Source organism: Tachysurus fulvidraco, chromosome 11 (assembly GCF_022655615.1).
Source record: "Tachysurus fulvidraco isolate hzauxx_2018 chromosome 11, HZAU_PFXX_2.0, whole genome shotgun sequence".
NCBI classification, from domain to species: Eukaryota; Metazoa; Chordata; class Actinopteri; order Siluriformes; family Bagridae; genus Tachysurus; species Tachysurus fulvidraco.
Window position 1 is genome coordinate 9,906,188 of NC_062528.1, and position 19,195 is coordinate 9,925,382.

Consider the following 19,195-nt stretch of genomic DNA (forward strand, 5'->3'; position numbering starts at 1 on the left):
TGATTATGTGCAAACGTACAGTGTCACGTAACATGTTGCAAAACTCCAAGGTGCAGAATCACAGAATCAGAATAAGAATAGCAGAATATGTGCAAAGCTAAATTCAAATTCAATTCAAGTTTATTTGTATGGTGCTTTTTACAACTGACATTGTCTCAAGGCAGCTTCACAGAACATAAACATAGAACATAAGGTTATTATTATAATAAGAATAATATAAAGATTAATATAATACAAAAATTCAAGGTGACTGTTGGGAGAAAAAAACTCCCCTAAAAGTAAAGGAAGGAACCTTGAGAGGAACCAGACTCAAATGGGAACCTCATCCTCATATGGGTGACACTGGAGGATGTGATTATAAATATACAGTCTGACAAATGTTGTATTGATGAGGAGGTTGTTGTCATCTAAGACCACATGGTGTTGGCATGTCCTCATAGTATTGCAGAGTCCAACCGGAGCTGCTAGATCTCTAGATGCCTCAGGATCCTCACAGAGTCTGCCTCGTCTCAAAGCAGCTTTACAGAACATAAACATAGAACAGAAGTTAAACATAAGGAGAAAAAGAATTAATGTAGTAAAAAAAATTAAGATATATATATATATAGTTCACAGTGTGTATGTATGTATGTATGTATGTATGTATGTATGTATGTATGTATGTATGTATTTATCCCCAATGAGCAAGTCTGAGGTGACTCAGGCAGCAGTGGCAAGGAAAAACTCCCTTAAATTGGTAAGGAAGAAACCTTGAGAGGAACCAGACTCAAAGGGGAACCCATCCTCATATGGGTGGAACTGGGGGTGAGATTACAAACAAAGAAGTCAAAGTGTTGAATTGGTGTAAGGATCATATGGAGTGAATGACAAGCTTGAAAAAAAAAGCCAATAAAAATATCTTACTGGTTATTATGTCCATTTCATAAACTAAACATGGCAATGAAATAATTTAAAAGCCAGAATGCATCAGAGATTTCATGATTGTGGTACTATTCACTTTAACCCTCCTAACTTGTAACTTTAATAAAAAAAAATAAAATTATTCAACATTTAATGTAAGAAAATATGCATGTAACTATTCAGAATGTGTTAATCTCAGACAACCTTTCTATTTATTATTGTTTTGTATATATTGCTTGATGGCAGCAGATACATTTCACTCTTGAAGAATTAATCTGGTTTAATGTGTTTTTAGGCATAGAAATATCACACAAACACAAATAACTATGATCCGCTAGTAACGTGTGTACATTAATCTCATTTGAATCATTTAATTTAAGAACATGTCTGTTGTATAAATTACTTTAAATCTATAATTCGGGTAAAGCAGTCACCCAAATAAGTCACTAAATAGGACAACATTTTAAAATATTGTCGAAATTAAATGAAAATGAATGAAAAAATAATTTCCTCTTCTCAGGATATTCAGGAAATTCATATGATGCAATGCCATAGAATATTTGAGAGATGTCATGGCGTGAACATGTTCAGGTAACAGGACATGTCATGGCATGACGTGTTCAGGTAACACAACAGTGTTTCTGCAATTTCTCGAGCTCGTTTCCAAGAATTTCACTCACCATGGCACATGTGCCATGGTGATGTGACAATAAAAGTGACTTGACTTGATTTGACTTGAGTGAATATGTTGGGACACTAAAAACGTGTGACTTATGTGGAACTTTCTGGAACAAAACACACCACTTGTGCGATTATGGAGTTTGTTTATCATGTTTACAAAATGCTTCACTTCTGAATACAGAGTGAAATACATTCACAAGATAATAGCCTCTAATAATGTTCAAGCAAAACAACAACAACAACAAAAAACGCTTTTTAAAACAAAAACATTCAGACAAATGTTTTTTTGTTTTGGTTTTTGTCAACACCGGAAAACTACACCTCCCAGCACTCGAGGTCGTGAAGCATTTCCGGGTAACTCAAGCTTCTCCGCGCCTTTTCGCTTTATGGAATATTTGATATACCCAAAAAACCCGACAGATAAAATCCTAGCATTATAATGTTTAGTGTTAACTGCATCTGTTTAAGTTTAACCCCATTAAACTAGCACTGAAACATGCTGCTGCCGTCTGATGTAGCGAGGCTTGTGCTTGGTGAGTTTGTACACTACATTGTTATGGTAGGAGTCTGACTAGCAAACAGAGGAGCTGTGGGTCTGATATAAAAATGAGCTCATTTCAACACACCACTGGCTATTATTGTGTATATGTCCAGTTTGTTCTCGTCATAATGACACAGCTTTGGTTGTTTTCTGTAGGATACCTGCAGCAGGAAGGACTGAGTGCTACAAGTCGAGCATTTATCCTGGAGAGCCCTAACTTGAGGGAGTATGCTGAACACAGTACTGAGGATGGAATTATTCCTGCCTGCGTGTTTGTAAGACATCTTTAATTTGTACTGATGAACTTTCTACATGTGTTGTGAACTAATTCGTATTTAATGTCTCGTACGAATTATGTGATTTATTTTTTTTTTTTTACAGTCTCTCTTTGGAAAGAACCTGACCACGATTCTAAACGAGTATGTCGCTGCGAAGGCGAAAGGTAGCAGATAATCCACTAGATGTTACGTCACATGGACTTGATGGCTTGTCTCTTGTGCCGATCTGACCCGCTTTTTGTTTTACAGAAACGTGTCAGGAGAATCAAATACCAGCTGTAATGACCTCGTTGTGGAAGAAACTGGACTTCACGCTCAACCAGATCAAGTGAGTCGTCAGCTTTTGGTTGTTTATGTTTGCATGTGGATTTGGAGTATGTGCTTTTGGCAGAACTTGTTTTAATTTTTACGCATTACGTTCACAGATCTATGCAAAACTCTCCTGCTGTTCAACAAATCCAGCGGCGTAAGTTGAGCTGCTGCCTATGCACGCGTCTAATGTAAAACGACCTGATTATATCCAGGTGGTTTGTTTTCTGTCTGTTAAAAACAAAGCACAATAGATCACAGATAATATCCCAGATAACACGGTTTATGATATATATCACAAATCAAAAACAGATACAGGATCCTTGTAGGAAACATGCCCTGGTCTTTTTATGGCAGACTTAACTTTTTTATCTCACTGTGTTGTAAACAGTTCGCACCCATAACAGCATTCAGAACATGCGCCGTCAGAGGGTCTTGTCCTCACCACAGACTCCTGCCCCTATGTGCATATCAGTGTCTACTCCAGGAAACTGTGTCCCTAGGCCTATCCCAACTCCTCAGTGCATCCTGGGACACTCCACCCCCGTGTGCTACACCTCCCAGCAGACAAGACCCTCCAACATCAGCCTCTCTCAGTCAGGTAAGAACAAAATTTTAGACCACTTTTTTTGCACAGTCTAGATGTAGTTCAGATGCAGATTTTGTAATGCTGCTATGTATATTGTGTTTCTATACAGAAGAGGCACCTTTAGAAATAATGGTACCTGACCATAGATTTACCCCCGGACCATCCGGACCATTATCTCCAGCTCGCAGAAAATGGTAAGACAAAAGCTGTGGATGATGTTTACATTAATCAATCAGTTCAAAAATATTGATGTTACTGAACAATATCTCAGTCAGCTTTCTTTAGAAATGACACCTCTGTCTTGACATGAAGGAATATTCTGTTATTTTTAGCGATTCTCCAAGACGAAGAGGAGGTCAGTTTGGGATTAGCAGAGGCGTTACGGTGACCAGCATGCTCACGGTAGAATCACAGAGCCAGGAGGTTGTGACAGAGAATTTATCTGTAAGTCCAAACAAAACCATTCCCCTCTTACATTATCGCTTTAAAAGTTTACTTTGTTCTATTAGTCTAGACAGAAGAATAAAATCACAATGTGTGACTTTATTGATTTTGTTTTTACTGCTATACTTTTTTTTTTTTATTGCAGCAAATGGTGATTGAGAATGCCAGAGAAAAGATTCTGAATGACAGATCTTTACAAGAAAAACTTGCAGAAAATATCAACAAAATCCTGGCCAGGTAATGATTATAATAGATGGTTCTATTTTATATGTGAATATTTTATATATTTTAATGGCACATCACTGATGCTAATGTAGGAGTAATTTATTTGGTTTGATTTATGTTTATTGACAGCGATAACAGCCCACAGATATCAAAGGCAGCGTGCAACACGGTCACAGAACAAGAACAGTCCATAGATGAAATTCTAGGCCTACAGGTGAAGGATTAAATCATTTATTTTCTTATATTCACTTATTTGTGCAGCATTTAGCAGACACTGTAATCCAGAGTGACTTAAAGAAGCTTCAGTCACCAAAAAAACCATCATGCTAGTATGAGTAGATATTAAGGACAAGGGTTTTTAAATGACTGCATATTACAACTTGGTGAAGAAGTAGATTCTTTAATCTCAGTTTGAAGATCGCTCTAGGAAGCTTGTCCATCACATGGCAGAGAAGAATTGGGATACAGATTTCATTGTATCTTAAGGGGTGTGGCTTTAGAGGACTGTAGCAGAGTGGGGTTTGATAGGAGAGTAAATTTCCTCGAAGGTCCCTCTCCACTTCCCCATATATCATGTGACTGTAATTATTTTGTCTTCAAACAGCGAGACATAAGCCTCTTCATTTTCTTCATGAAAATGCAACGTAGAATGCAACTTTGTGTCTAATCTTTTCTGGGTCATGTTTAGGGAGAAATTCATATGACTGATGATGCCATCCAGGACATCCTAGTACAGACTGAGTCAGATCCTGCTTTTCAGGCTCTCTTTGACCTCTTTGATTACGGTAAGGTTTATTATGTTGACTCGATCAGAAATGTCATTTACAGGTTCTTTTCCAGTAAATAATGATCATATGACTAATTTGATTTCTTATATCTGCGATAGGTGCTGTGCCGTGTGTCTGTTTTATATTATACATACTCCACTTTTGTAGGAACACCTGGACTCACAATGCATAAAATCATGCCGATACAGGTCAAAAGCTGCAATATATGTTCACATCAAACTTCAGAATGAAAATAAATGGTGTGATCTTGTTGACTTTAACAGTGAAATGGTTGTGGGTGCCAGATGGGCTGGTTTGAGTATTTCAGAAACTGCTGATCTCCTGGGATTTTCACATTTTCACTACATCTCTAGACTGTACAAAGAACGCTGTAAAATAGGATTCCTTTCTGAATCCTCAAATGTTCAGTTTAGGTAAACCTCTGCTCAGATAATTTTTGACATAAGTGGAACTAAATGTGGACTGGTTATGCTGTAGCACATCCACCTTAATGTATGATGTGTTGTGTATGCTGAGATGCTTTTCTCCTCACCGTAATCTAGATGTAGATCATGAGCTCAAACCAATCCAGGCCTTTTCTTCTGATCTCTCTTATTAACAGTTCATTTCTACCCATGTAACTGTCACTCATGCAGTGTTTTTCACAACATTCTTTGTAAATACAAGAGACTGATGTGTGTGTAAATCCCAGAAGATCAGCTGTTTCTGAAATTTCCAAAACAGCTTTTCTGGCATCAACTACCTCATAACGGTTAAAGTGAGGGAGATGTGAGCATTAATTTGAACTGTACCTGCATGATTTTATGCACTGTGCATATACATATAATACATTAATTCCCCGTAAACACACATACTTGCTCACATTAAAACAAACCAGTGAAGCAGTTATATCGTGATTAGCCTGCATTTTTTTTTAAAATTCAAATGTTATTATTAATTAACACACACCAACAGAGACCTTAGCTGAATGCTTGGAAGAAAAAAAATCCTTTGAGTACTCAGTGTACATATAGCAGCTGGCTTTTAATAAACAATGTATTATACATCTCTGTCTTGTTCATACTGCTAATGTATTAACCATTTAACGCTTGCAGGAAAAAATAAAATGGCTGAGGGTTGTGAGACTGCTGATAGAAGTAACAGTGCTCAGGAGAGTGATGAGCTGGATCATATAGACAGTGCTACAGACACAGGTAAATATGGGAATATGCCGTTTATCTAACCATGGTCTATATGGTTATACACCGTGTACCAAATGATTATGCAAGTCGCATATCAGTAGGATTTTATTTAAATCAATGTATTAGTTTTTTTCGAAGAAAGTGTGTGTTCGTTTTATTTGCTACGATTTAAGACAACTCGTATGAATCTTAGACAGGTTAGTTAATTAGTTTGCCAGGTGATCTTAGTTTAAGAGAAAGCGACTTAAAGAGGTTGTTCCACATTATTAAGCAAGTTACAGTTCTCATACAATATGGGGAGGAAGAAAGATCTTTCTGAAGATGAAAAGCGTGAAATAGTGCAATGTTTTGCAAAAGGCACAAAAACAATTGACATGTTGCAAAAACTGAAAAGAGATCATCGAACTGTCAAAAGATTGGTCTGTCAAAAGATTGGAGAGATTCACAGCCAAGAAGAATTCGATCGTATAAAGGTTTATTAAGAGGTTTCTGTCAGACAAATTAATGTTGTTAAAAGGGCAGCTATAAAAAAGCCACTGTTGAGCAGCAAATATTTGATGGTATTTGATGCTGCTGGTGTCTCTGGAGTTCCAAGAAACTCTCGATGCAGGATTCCTCAGAGGCTGGTAGTTGTGAAGCTGGCAGTTGTGAAGTCGAAAAATCTAAATTTGACATTTCGACTTCCTCTATCCAAAACTCACAAAGAGAAGCATTTGTGATGGGCTCAGAATTACACGGAGACCAGTTTTATTCACTAATTTTTTTATTCTTTAATGCCGTGCTACACCCGGTGGTCCAGATGGATAGAGTTCTGAATGGGTGTTGAATAGATTTCTTTTTGTTTTAAATTGATTATTTTTGGAAAAATGATCATTATAACCCATTGAATGTTTACAAACGGCATTCTGCAGAATCATGTGGAACAACAATTTTTTTTTCCAATAAAACTGTTGTCATTATTAGTTCTTTCACATGTAATAACAATCTCATTGTAAATAGTAGTTGGATAAAATTAATCCTTAATCATACTGAATGATATGGAAAAACAATCAAAAAATGGCATGCGCATAATAATTTGGAACTCTGTGTTTGTGTATGCATCTGTGATATATATATATATATATATTGGCTATATATATATATTTTTTTTTTCCAATATGTGTTTATAGAGACCATAAAATGACTTGGCATTAGATAAAACATTACTTCTTTTTTAAGGGACTGGACAGGAAGATTCTACATCAGGTGGAGAAACCACCACAAGAATACTAAGGAGTAAGAATGTAAAAGAGGCAAAAAGTAAAAGGAAGCCATCCCCTCCTCTTAGTACAAGCAAGTCAGTTCCAGAAGTTTCTCCGTCATGTGCAGTTACTAAACAAACAGCAGCTCCAAAAGAAATCGCACAAAACAAAAGAGGCTCCAGCAGAAGCAAAGGCATAGTTAGCAGGAAGCAGACCAGAGGCACAAGCTCTTCCTTGAAAGGGCAGTTGATTAACAAAGCACAGACTAAATCCTCTTCTGATCCAAGTGTATCAAGCTCATCTCTATCTGAAGAGGGAGCAAGCATGGAGGTGGATGAGCCAACCTCTGATATGTCTCAGGAATGCAGTACTGAAGAGTCACTACAACAAGTGCTTCAAGAGATCTCTCAGGATTCAACAAACAATAAAAAAGCTTCAGTGTCCATTGAGCAAGCAGAACCCTCTCCCAAAGCAGGAGCAGAATGTGACGTGGAGAAGGCAGGAAGGACACAGCTGGTTGCAAACGAATGTGAAGCTTTAGGCCAGGATGTCAGTCAGCAGCCAGAAACAAATAAGCCTTTACTCAACACAGCAATGCAGGAACAGGTGTCAAGATCAGATACAACCGAGACCGGCAGTCCAGCTCCCAGTTTCTTTGAGCCATTACCTCCTGTTGTATCTGGGTCTACATCTACCATTTCCTCCTCCGCAGTTATCAATCCTTCCCAGTCTGAAACTGCTGAGTCTGACCCTAATAAAATAGTAGCTCTTAAGATCATCATCAGTGATGAGCCTGAGCAACAGGGCAATGACTCTGCTCTAAACCAAGCTGTTTCCAGCATCAGCGGTGATGGCATCCCTACAATCTTCCTCTCTCCCCCAGCCAAATCTCTATCTAAGTTACTGCCCTCTACCCCTGGAACCATAATCACTCCAGAGGAAACTGCACAGGCAGTGAGCAGCTTGCAGGGAGCAGAGACTGCAGGAGACCCAGTCATATGTGCACAGAACAATTTGCAGGTTGCACAGGTACGACCTATGGCTCCAGAGACTGGTTTCATTCAGCTGTTACCTGCTAACCCAACCTTCAGAGGACCAAGCAGCTTTTTTGTTGTGACTGATCCAAATTCAGGCATGGACCAGCATTCCAGTATGATGCTGCTTCCAGGTGGTGCAGGAGAAGGAGCAGTATGTTCTACCCCACACATTGTGGCTACACCACCTCGAGCTCAGGCTTTGGTTTCCTTTACACCAAATGTAGCTCAACCCTTCTCACCTGGTAAGTAACAGTGAGAGATTAGCTAGTAATAAAGTGGTATTTTAGGTTGTTTAATTAGATACAGTTTATTGCTGGATTTTATAATGTTTAGCCTTCTTTAGTCCAATTATTTGTATTCAGCATTGCTAAGCTTTTCATCATTGTTTTTTTTTTTAAATTGTTCACTGAATTTATCATCAGCATCAACCATCATAATTTCTTCACCGGTTCAACCCATGATACAGAATATGGCAGTGCCAATGTCTGTTATAGGACCGAACAGTACAGGAAAATTCACTGTAGTACCCAGTCAGGTATGATTTTGCTGGTAATTAAATTTTGCATTTACTGTTTGGAAAATGTTGGTTACATTTAAAGTATAATTGAATTTGCTTTATAGATGTTGGCTTTGCCTAGTACGAAATTGGTGAACCAAACAGCAAAGGTTGTGTCAAAACCTAAATTATTGCCTAAGGAGAATGTAGAACTGGGTAAGTTTTCAATAAGGAGAAAGTTTCACATAAGACAAAGTAATTTTTTTTCTCACATTATCATTTGTGTAATCTAAAGGAAGCGTTTATTTTTCAGGCAATACTGGAACATCTGTTGGTGGGTCCAGTGAAGTCTCGGACAGCTCTCAGGGCTCAGGGCAACTAAACAGCAGTTCTGGAGCAAGCCCTAGTCATCGGAGAATACTTTGCTTTGATGAAAACACTAGCCAGACAAGTCAAAATGCAACTACATCTTCCCCTGTTATGAAGGAGTCCACAAGGACAGAGAGAATCCTCCCTAGCATTTTAGGCAACGCTAATACCAAGAGAAGGGTCGAGACCATAAGATTACCAGAGCCAAGTCAGAGTACAGGAACAAAGGTACCTGAAAAGGCTGCTGAACATCAGCAACAAAAAGAGGCTACAAAAATCACACGAATAGAACCAGGAACCGATCAGACTGTCATTTCTTGCACATCCTTAAACAATGCTGTTCAGCAAAATTCATCTGATCTATTGGAGTCCAAAACAACTGAAGGTGATTTATCTTCATTTTCGAATGCTGAGCACAGTTTCGAGCCGTCTTCTCAGAACCCCAAACCCAAGTCTGCCAGCGTTACAAAAAACACTTCACAAGAAGAAAAATGTGAACAAATAACTTTGAAAACACCTGAGAGGCTCTCTGAGAGCAACATCACACAGGACCTGCCCAACGTTGCTGCAAACAAAGAGAATGAATTAAAAGGTGGACCGCAAGAGCTGCATCTAGGAGTTAACCCAATATTGTCTACAGTAAGATCTGCTACACCTGTGTCTCAGGGAGGTTCGTTGAAGCCAACAAGCAAAACAAGCCCACTTACCAAGCAAGCAGTGGAGATGCTACAGGACATCCAGAGCCAGAGCCCCATATCCACGCCACCCCGGAGAAGAGGCACCACAGACATGCCGCTTCCAAAAACACCTGTCCCAGGTTGTCTCCAGACGGACTTGCTGGATGGTTTGAGGACACCTTTAAGGCAAAGACATGGGCGTGAAGGAGAGGGCACACCCAAAAATCTGGCTCCGCCTGCTACACCTGACCTTCCTACCTGCAGCCCAGCCAGTGAGGCAGGGAGCGAGAACAGCATCAACATGGCTGCTCATACACTTATGATCCTTTCACGCGCAGCCAGGACAGGCGGGCCGTTAAAAGACAGCTTGCGACAGGAGGAGGCTGGTGCGGCTAAACAGAGTTCTTCCAAAGGAAAGAAGCGCAAGCACACTGAACCAAGCCCTACACCAAAGAAAGAATTACACCTCACAAGTTCATCTGGCAGTAAAAAGAAAGCTAAGGTAAGTGGAGTTCATTGTTTACCGCAGACAAATGCGATCCATGGTTCCAGCAATGAAAAGACACTTACTGTCTTTCGGTATAAGTTAACAATATTAGAATAATGTTATCTTTTCAAATAATGATCTTACTTATCTTTGCCATTTTCTTTTATCTTGCAGAAGCAGAAGAAGCTTCTTGATTCCTTCCCACAAGACCTAGATGTTGACAAGTTCCTGTCATCGTTGCATTATGATGAATGAGGACAAATTCCAGAATAAATGCTGATGGGACAATGAGAGAGACAACACAGAGAGTACATAAGAACAACACTCCCATTTCTCATGCTTCATATAATAGTTTTGTATAGTTGTATGTGTAATGCTTACTGTCCTGGGGAGAGTTATTATGGAAAAAAGATTTATGATGTAACCATACATTGCTGAAGTTCCTGTCAGTATAATACACAAGATAATTTAAATCCATTACTGCAGTTTAGTGCCAGTTGTGCAACATTCTACAGTAGTTTAAATGTACATGATAGTTTTGTTGAAAGAAATTCTTAAAAACAGCACCTGTTTTTAAGTTCTTTTGAAATGTCTACATTTCTAAACTAAATAGAATTGCTACTAAATAAGGGAAACCTCAGTAACATTTGGCAGCAGCTCAGTGTATAAAAGCAGGCAGACTAGGTGTGAGCTTCAGTTATGGTTCTTATCACATATCAGAATGTGAAAAGTTCTGTTGTCATTGACTTTAAACCTGGCAGTGATGATGTTGGCAGACAGACTGGTTTAAGTTTTTTCACAAACTGTTGATCTTCATGGATTTTGATACAATAGTCTCTAGATTTACACAGAATAATAGGAAAAACAAAAATGGCCTGTGGGATGCAGCACCTTGTGAGAGCTCAAAGGATTGGCCAGGCTGGTTCAAGATGGCTTTGCCTTGATGTGTAAAAGTTACACTCCAAGCAGCTGAGATTAGAAATCAGATGCAGCTGTCTAGAGTGGGCACAGACTCACAGAAACTGGACTGTTAAAGTAAAAAAAAAAAAAAGCTTGGTCTGAAGAAACTTGACATGTAGATGGTATGACAATTTAGCTTCAGCAGTTCAGGCTGCTGGTGGTGGGGTGGTGTAACAGTGTGGGGAATGTTATAGCCAAACATTACCCATCTTATAAGGGCTACTTTAGCATGCTATCTAACAAATCACAAGTCTTCTGAAACTGGTCCATTAACACAATGAGTTCAGAGTATTCAAATGGCCTCCCCAGTCCAGAGAGCTGGATCCACTGGAGCTCCTTTGTGCTGTGGCCAAATGGGAGGTTTGCAACAGTTTATATGATGAAGTCATGTCAACATGGAGCTAAAAGAAATGATGCAACACATTGTGACATCCACACCATGTCTTTGTTCTAATTCAAGCGGTTGGTGAAGAAACTACTGTGATAGAAGTGTTTTACTTATGATGAATGGTCTTGTTGTAAAATATATAAAGTGGAATGATTTCTACAGCATGAGAAGGGTACTTGCAGTGCTGTAATAAAATCATTGATGCAGTTTATTTTAAGAAGCTTCAAGGAAATGATGTTTCTGTACAGCTAAAAATAAACCACATGCAGACAACTTTTGACCTACCTCCTCTTAAAATCTGTGGTGCACCTCACACTTCTGTGGTTTAACACAGGATCAAGGGGCAAACTGTCACCGACAACCATGCCAATGAAATCACATATTCTTACTAATCTGATGTTTTATGTCAACTTTAAATAAAGCGCTTGAACTGTTTCTGCAAGATTTTATGCATTGAGCTGCTAACACATGATGGAATAGTGTGCAGTTGTCCCTAATAATGAAATAAGTGAGTGTACAGTCTGTGACAATAAAAAGGCAATATACTGCCTTCAGCAAAATTATGTGCCAACCAAACCCTCATACTAGCATTAACTTAAAGATTAGTGGTTACCTTTACCACACAACTAACAGCATCTCAGATGTGGTTTCTTTGAAGAGTTTCACGTTTTTAGAGACTGACAAATAGGTTTAAGTAATTTTTTCACTGATTTTGGAATATACATAATTTTCATTTTGTAAGAAAGTTTAATATAACTTTGCATTGCAATGTGTTGCATTTGCCGTAAATGGCTATGCAAAAAAGATAACATTACATGAACTATCATAATGTGTGTAGCACGCAATCTTATGGACACGAAATTTTAGTCGATATTTAATTCATTTTTAGTCGACAGAATATTAGAAGAAACGATCAAGACAATTTTCAGACTCAGTAAAGTACTGTGGCAGTGCTTTCAAACCCAGAGCTGCCGTTAATCAGATGTGGAAATATAAATGGTGAGAAATTTGAACAGATTTGTATTTATCACAACTCTAGGGAAATGACAGATTGATAAATACTTTTTATTTTTAAGCATTATGATGAAACAACAGGCAACTATGCATGGAAGTCTAAAGATTATTGTTAATAAGATTAAATCTCCCTAATCTGACCTTCAAGTTGACACAACAAGCCATATTTAAGCCTCAAAAGGTTTACCAATGTTCTGTAGGGAAAATACAAGTATAATTTTTTTTTCATGCATTTTAAGGGAGGCCACACAAATACTAACAACAATTATATTGATGATCATATTATTATTATTATTATTATTATTATTATTAGTAGTAGTAGTAGTAGTAGTAGTAGTAGTAGTATTTTATAAAATTGGGAAAATCTTCATCTTTTTGGTGAGTTTCTAGAAGCTTATGTATGATATAGGTGTTGGTCAACCACAAGCAAACAAATTACTAAATCCAATTGAAATAAACAAACAAAAAACATCATTATGTAATTTTATCTACAAAATAATAATAATACATCACATTTTCTAGCATATGTCATGTTATGAATCAGTTACATATTTATTAAATCTGAAAATTGTAATGTGGTTTATGTAATTACATTTTCTTATATTCTGTGTATACAAATTCTACACTATCAGGCACTGAAACTAACATTCATAGAGCCAGTGTGCAAAATAATATGCTAAGTAGCCAGGTGACCTTTAATAATCTGTTGCTGATCAGATATCAACATTCAGTTGATCAATCTATCTTAAAACTCAAGTCTCTTATGAAACTGTTCTAATTATACAGAAACCTAACAAATACCATACTGCCTAAATAACAGTGTAGGTATTTAGTGTTCATTGTATTCAATGTTCATATATGTGCTAAAAACAAACAGAATAATAAATGATTATGCTTATAGCAAATAGTCCTTAATTTCTATGAAGTATGAAGATAAACACTCCACACACACACACACACACACACACACACACACACACACACACACACACACACACACACACACACACACACACACACACACACACACACACACACCTGTAATTGACATACTAAAGAAGGATACTAAAAATTAATTTTCTAACTAATAGGTGCACAATAACACACTATATAGCAAATTGTACAATTCTAAGCAAAGAATACAGCCCAGGTTCTTACAGATACAGTCTTACAGCCTATAATCTTTTCAAATTTTCATTAACATCCAAGCCAAGAATTAGCTTTTTTAAGCCCAACAACACTTTTTCTCTTTACATCATATTTGTACACTTCAGCTCCAACAAAGAAATGAATGAAACCTGGAAAGGAAGACATGAATATATTAACGAATCTGAATATCGATGGAATATTTAATATTTAAGAATGTAAGTCACTGGAATATTTGAAAAAGGAAATGGTTGAATTTCCTATCACCTAGAAATAGGAATTGAAAACAGGACACAGACTTGTGATGTTTACCCACCATGCTTATACAAAGCTGCACTGATGGGTGTCTTAATGCCTGGGAAATCCTCTGCGATGATGTGCGGATTAGATTTATCCATGGCTTTCCGTCTCACATCATATCTCAGGAAATAAAAACTGAATAAACATAATGTACATATGACAATGCATAACTTGTACGTCTATAACATACCTCCAGTAATGGTCCAGAGTAAAGAATAAGATGTGGCCTGTGTTGGGAATGTAGACTGCAGCATCTATGTGTCTCACCGAGGCTGGGAAATGAAAGCTGCTGATTTTTTTACGCAAGCCTTTTATCCGAGAGTCCTTCACAGTCCAATAGCTGGAACCTGGATGGAGTGGGATCAATTAGAGTATATCTATAGCATGGTGTCTGGTACATAATTGTATTAAACTGCTTCAGTGAGGGTCAGTACCACGGAAAAGGAAGGTAGTAGAGTTTTTTCCAAGCCAGTAGGCAGCATCAATGGATGAATTAATTTTTGGAATGAAAGTGTTGATGGGACCCTCTTTTATGCCATGTTTATTATCCCTGATCCATAAATACCTTTATAGAAAAACAAAGATAACAATTATGCTAAATGAATCGAAGCTCCACATGTACAGGTGGATGACAAATTAAAGGGAAAAACTACATTAAATCTCTTAGAGAAAGGTTGGGCCACCATGATCTGCCAAAACAGCTACATTCCTAGCAATGTTTTAGAGAGATGAACATTATTCTTCCTTCAGTCTGTGTTTTGATCAGATGGTAGAGAACACTGTCTAACATGTCAGTCCACAATCTCCCATAGGTTTTTCATTGGGTGGGTCTAGATAAAGTTAAAGGCCTTAGCAGATAACCTTAGCAGATAATTTACATCAGTTTAATACTCATCACATTCAGTGGACGTGGACATTATGGAAGAGATCTCTCCCAACAAGTGTGAGCATTCTGAATAGATCTGTTTTACATTCATAGTGTGTACTGAGTTCTGTCTAAGAAAACAAGTGGTATCAAACATGTCAGAAAAATTTCTCTCAGCATATAAGGGCCTCTGGTTTTCCTTTTAATTTGTCATCTGTGTGTATATGGTGATTATTATTATGCTACAAATAATAAAAGTTGTGAGTTGACTCACCGGCCTTTGAAAAAGAAAATGGATGTTCCTACATTAGTAACAGAGTCAAAAGACAGGTCAGGATTGCATTTGTCTTTTACTGCCCTTGGATAGTAATAGCCAGTGTACCAAGATTTGAAAGGATGGTTCCAATTCAGCCTTGTGTAATAAGATGACGTAACGCTCGGACCTGTGGAACATTAGAACGTTATTTACGATTTTATGTTTAATTGTGAAAAGCAAGTATGTAAGTGACTTTAAATGAGGGTCATTTTAATACATCTCTGAGGACAACATGAGTGCAGAACGTTTGTGAATTTATACCATACAGCGCGTTGATGTTCAAAATATCTTCACTCGAAAGCATGTTTTGTGGTTGACGCTTTCTGTAGGTGGGATACATGAGGGATTGTGGGTTTTGAGAATGCTTTAAACCCAAGGAGTGTCCAAACTCATGTGCTGCAACCAAATACAGGCTAAATCCTGGAGTAGGAGACAGAAATCCTATATGAAATCATCCTGTCACTGTCAAATACACCAGAAAGCAAAACAAACACTTTTACATTTTCTCATCTTACTATGACGTATGAATATCTTACAGTGTCAATACACATACCTGGGAAAATGTATACATTTTATTGTGTGTAATTTAACATAAAACTGAATTGTGAGATGTTAAAGTTCCAAGTCAAGCACTACATTAGAAGCAAGAACTGCTAGGGTGCTTAGGTCGTGGGATTACTTGGAACAAAAGGTAAAATGTCCAAAACAAGAACCCGAGCTGATTTGCAGAATAGCATAGCTTCTTGACACTTGGTGTTAATATTCCTGACAGTATTGGTGCTTTTATAAGGAGAGTTGAGAAAAAGTACCTCGAGAATCTGCTGTCCATAGTTCATCATCATCAAAGTGAACATCTCCTCCAATGCCTTCTCCAGGGTCAAAAGCATGAGCTAGTGTGCCTTTAGGTCCATCAAATGGGTAGTTGTCTCCATGATCTTGTATGTATTTATTTAAAAAAAGGGTTCACACACACACACACACACACACACACACACACACACACACACACACACACACACACACACACACACACACACACACACACACACACACACACAAAAGAATAAATGTGATTGGACATATGTAACAGGAGTGTACAATTCATTACTAACAATGGTCAGTCTCATTATCATCTAATGGCCAGCAGTCAGGATGGTCACCTTCATGTCCATCCTGATCAAAATCATTCTATGTATACTTCTTGTACTTAATTGGAAGGCTGAATTCACCCCATGGCTCCTTACATTTGGAACCAAACTCCACCATAATGTCTGCTTGCTGAGAGGAAGACCTGAAGAACCGTAAAGGGCTGGCATTTGCCCACACATCCAGAGCTGCTCCAATCAGAGAATCTACTGTACTCACAGGTAGGTCACTGGTGTATTTCCCAATGCTGGAATATGAAGAAAAATGTAAGCTTAAGCTAAAACAGAGAGAAAACAATATACAGTCGAGGCCAAACATTTACAAACACCCAGCCTTAAAGATAGTCAATATCGCTTTTTTCAATTAGGACATTTACTTTGTTTACATCAGAGGTAATTATATTAGTATCAGTTAGAGATTTAAACAGTCCAGAAAATGATCCAATGATTTAGAAATGTCTGATAGGCCAATCTGGGAGTATATCTGTGGCTATCTTTAATGGCAAGTCTCTTTTTGCCTTTGATAAAATGAGAAATTCTAAATAACACAATCAGGACATTCAGAAGTCCAGTTCCTCCAAGTTCCAAACAACTGTATTCAAATCTAAAAAAAAAATAAAAACTAACAGGAACTAACAGGATGAATGAACTGGTTAAAAGGTACAGTCAAAGCCCAAAACAACAACAAAGGAAATGGTGAAGAAGTGACATCAGGTTCCAATTTGTGTAGATACACCATTATGGGATTCCTACATTACCTAACCTGAACTGCTGTCATGCAAGGAAGAAGCCTAAGAACATAAAAAGTCAGACCAAAGTTTGCAGCTGATCACCAACTTGAAGACCTAGTCTAGTGTTCTCTAGTCAGATGAAACAAAAAATGTATCTTTAATCATCACATCTATATGTGAAGGAAAAAGAGACAGGATTTCTGAAGAACACAATCTCAACTATGGAGAATGGAGATGGCAGCATCTATTTTGTGTGTTTGTTTGGCTGGAAAATGGACTGGTGCACTTCAGAAAACAGATGACATCATAATGAAGGAGGAATATATAATAAACTGAAGCATCACATCAAGGCAAAAAAAGAATTGCAAAACCAGGTCAAATCTGGGACTTCCAACAGGATAATGATCCTAAAACAACCTCCAATGTTGTAGCAAAATGGGTTAAAGGCAACAAAATCAAAGTACTGACAAGACCTTGGGGTACACCAGTTCTGTCAGGAGAAATGTCAGGAGAAATTCCAGCAGTATTAGTATTAGTATTGTGGCAATTAATAGGCAATTTGAACAAATATTCTTCTTAAGAATCTTCTGCTCAGTAAAATCTGATAAAGTAACAGCATTAATAGATATATTATTTTGAAACAAGCTCTTGAATGAGTTTGAATGTCTTTATCTTAGGTGGTTGTAAAATGATGGTGTAAAATGTAAACCTAATCACCAGTTCTGAACACTTATACTGTGATGTTAATTACTTGTAAGTTATCACGTTTTTCTTCCATCTGTTGCCTCGGTTGTAAACATATTCCTCAATATCAGGAACGCCACACCGAGGCCTCTTCATTTCATCCAGTGTCTCAGTGTCCAGGTTGCCTGTCTGATCGAGTCCAAAAAAGCTCTGCATGTCTTTCAGTTTAGAAGAAAAAGAGGGATGACTTCTCTTCTTATGACCTGGTGGACCTTTCTGAAAACTGTAGAAGCGTTCGATGTATTTCTGAGAGAATAAGAAGAAATCACTTCAGTAAAAAACTGATGCCTTTCTAATATTATTTTATCAGTCAGAGTAATTGTATTGTGTAGATAAAGTCTTAATTAAACAATAATTGTAGTGATGTATTTTTCATCGTCTAATCTGTCATGCCTTCTCCATTAAGTATTAATAAATAAAGGAAGTCATGGAAGAGACAAGAAAACAATTTCAACAACAAAAAGTAAAATAAACATTTTTGATCGCAAGTGATTTTTATGTAATAGTAATAAAAAAACTTACTGCTGCTAGTATCACATCATCCTGGAGTTTCTCGCCCAGATCTAATGTGACATTTCCCCGCTCAACCTGCAGCAGAGGAGCACCAAGACACAGAGGAGCATAAAGACCGAAGACACAAACTAAACCAAGAAAGAGCCCCATCGCCCAGCTCTGAAGCACAGAAGCGCTGAAAGCGGCCAGCTGTGAAGAGCTGGACTTGAAGATCAAGGAAGCTGGAAAGGCTTTTTAACATGTACCTATGAGTCAATCAGTGGCAAGACTGAAAAACCTCACACATTGGGAGGAGTTCAGTAAGGACACAAGTCACAAAAACAAGACATAGATGAAACAAACAAACAAACAAACCAACACGCGTGCAAATAAACAAATCTTTTACAGAGCTGAATTATTAATTTGTTAATTTATTAATGAATCATTATTTAATCTGTTCTAAACCAAGGCTACAATAAATAAAATTTTCAAATGAGTTTTGCATCCATGTCCTACTGATCATTTATAAATAAATGTAGCTTTTCATAAAACATTTTACTCTGATATATTTTTTTTTTTACTTTTGCTGTACAACCCTAGTTTATAGGCCGTTCACGTCGTTTAAAATTAAATAGAAAAAGCCGAAAAACTTCAGTACGCAGTTTGATCGGCTGGAAAGAAAATATCCAGAGAGCAAATAATTTTCCACATAGATGTAAATCTAACAGGATGCTGCTGTACTAACATTTAATTTCACATTCAGGTTATGCCAGCCTCAGGCTCCTTCTCAGATTTGGACAAAAAAACCTCAGACTATTTCAGCTCTTATTATTCCTTGGGATGTCTATATC

General features: G+C 37.6%; 2 protein-coding genes across 2 annotated transcripts; one reads left to right on the forward strand and one right to left on the reverse strand.

The window, feature by feature from the left end:
* Nucleotides 1-1,903: 1,903 nt before the first annotated feature.
* On the forward strand, nt 1,904-12,026 carry npat (nuclear protein, ataxia-telangiectasia locus). Its single transcript, XM_027147877.2, has 17 exons — nt 1,904-2,114; nt 2,279-2,397; nt 2,504-2,564; nt 2,650-2,728; nt 2,826-2,866; nt 3,101-3,310; nt 3,408-3,492; nt 3,631-3,742; nt 3,888-3,979; nt 4,097-4,181; nt 4,656-4,752; nt 5,850-5,948; nt 7,155-8,456; nt 8,637-8,749; nt 8,836-8,926; nt 9,024-10,258; nt 10,418-12,026. Exons 1-17 carry the CDS (start codon nt 2,078-2,080, stop codon nt 10,496-10,498), a joined length of 3,939 nt encoding a protein of 1,312 aa, XP_027003678.2. The 5' UTR covers nt 1,904-2,077; the 3' UTR covers nt 10,499-12,026.
* A 934-nt stretch (nt 12,027-12,960) lies between these two features.
* LOC113643560 (matrix metalloproteinase-20-like) lies at nt 12,961-18,587 on the reverse strand. The gene is made up of 10 exons (XM_027147878.2): nt 18,375-18,587; nt 17,860-18,098; nt 16,477-16,625; nt 16,042-16,167; nt 15,494-15,652; nt 15,191-15,359; nt 14,486-14,616; nt 14,242-14,398; nt 14,068-14,171; nt 12,961-13,903 (listed from the first exon to the last, which is right to left on the reverse strand). Exons 1-10 carry the CDS (start codon nt 18,513-18,515, stop codon nt 13,803-13,805), a joined length of 1,476 nt encoding a protein of 491 aa, XP_027003679.2. The 5' UTR covers nt 18,516-18,587; the 3' UTR covers nt 12,961-13,802.
* Nucleotides 18,588-19,195: the final 608 nt, after the last annotated feature.

Coding starts and splice junctions, on each gene's coding strand:
- npat (XM_027147877.2), top strand. CDS start 2,078: ATGCTGCTGCCGTCTGATGTAGCGAGGCTTGTGCTTG. Junction 2,729..2,825: donor TTCACGCTCAACCAGATCAA/GTGAGTCGTCAG, acceptor TTACGTTCACAG/ATCTATGCAAAACTCTCCTG. Junction 8,750..8,835: donor TCACTGTAGTACCCAGTCAG/GTATGATTTTGC, acceptor TTTGCTTTATAG/ATGTTGGCTTTGCCTAGTAC.
- LOC113643560 (XM_027147878.2), bottom strand. CDS start 18,515: ATGGGGCTCTTTCTTGGTTTAGTTTGTGTCTTCGGTCTTTATGCTCCT. Junction 16,626..17,859: donor AAAAACGTGATAACTTACAA/GTAATTAACATC, acceptor TTCATATTCCAG/CATTGGGAAATACACCAGTG. Junction 14,617..15,190: donor ATTTTCTTTTTCAAAGGCCG/GTGAGTCAACTC, acceptor TTTTCTATAAAG/GTATTTATGGATCAGGGATA.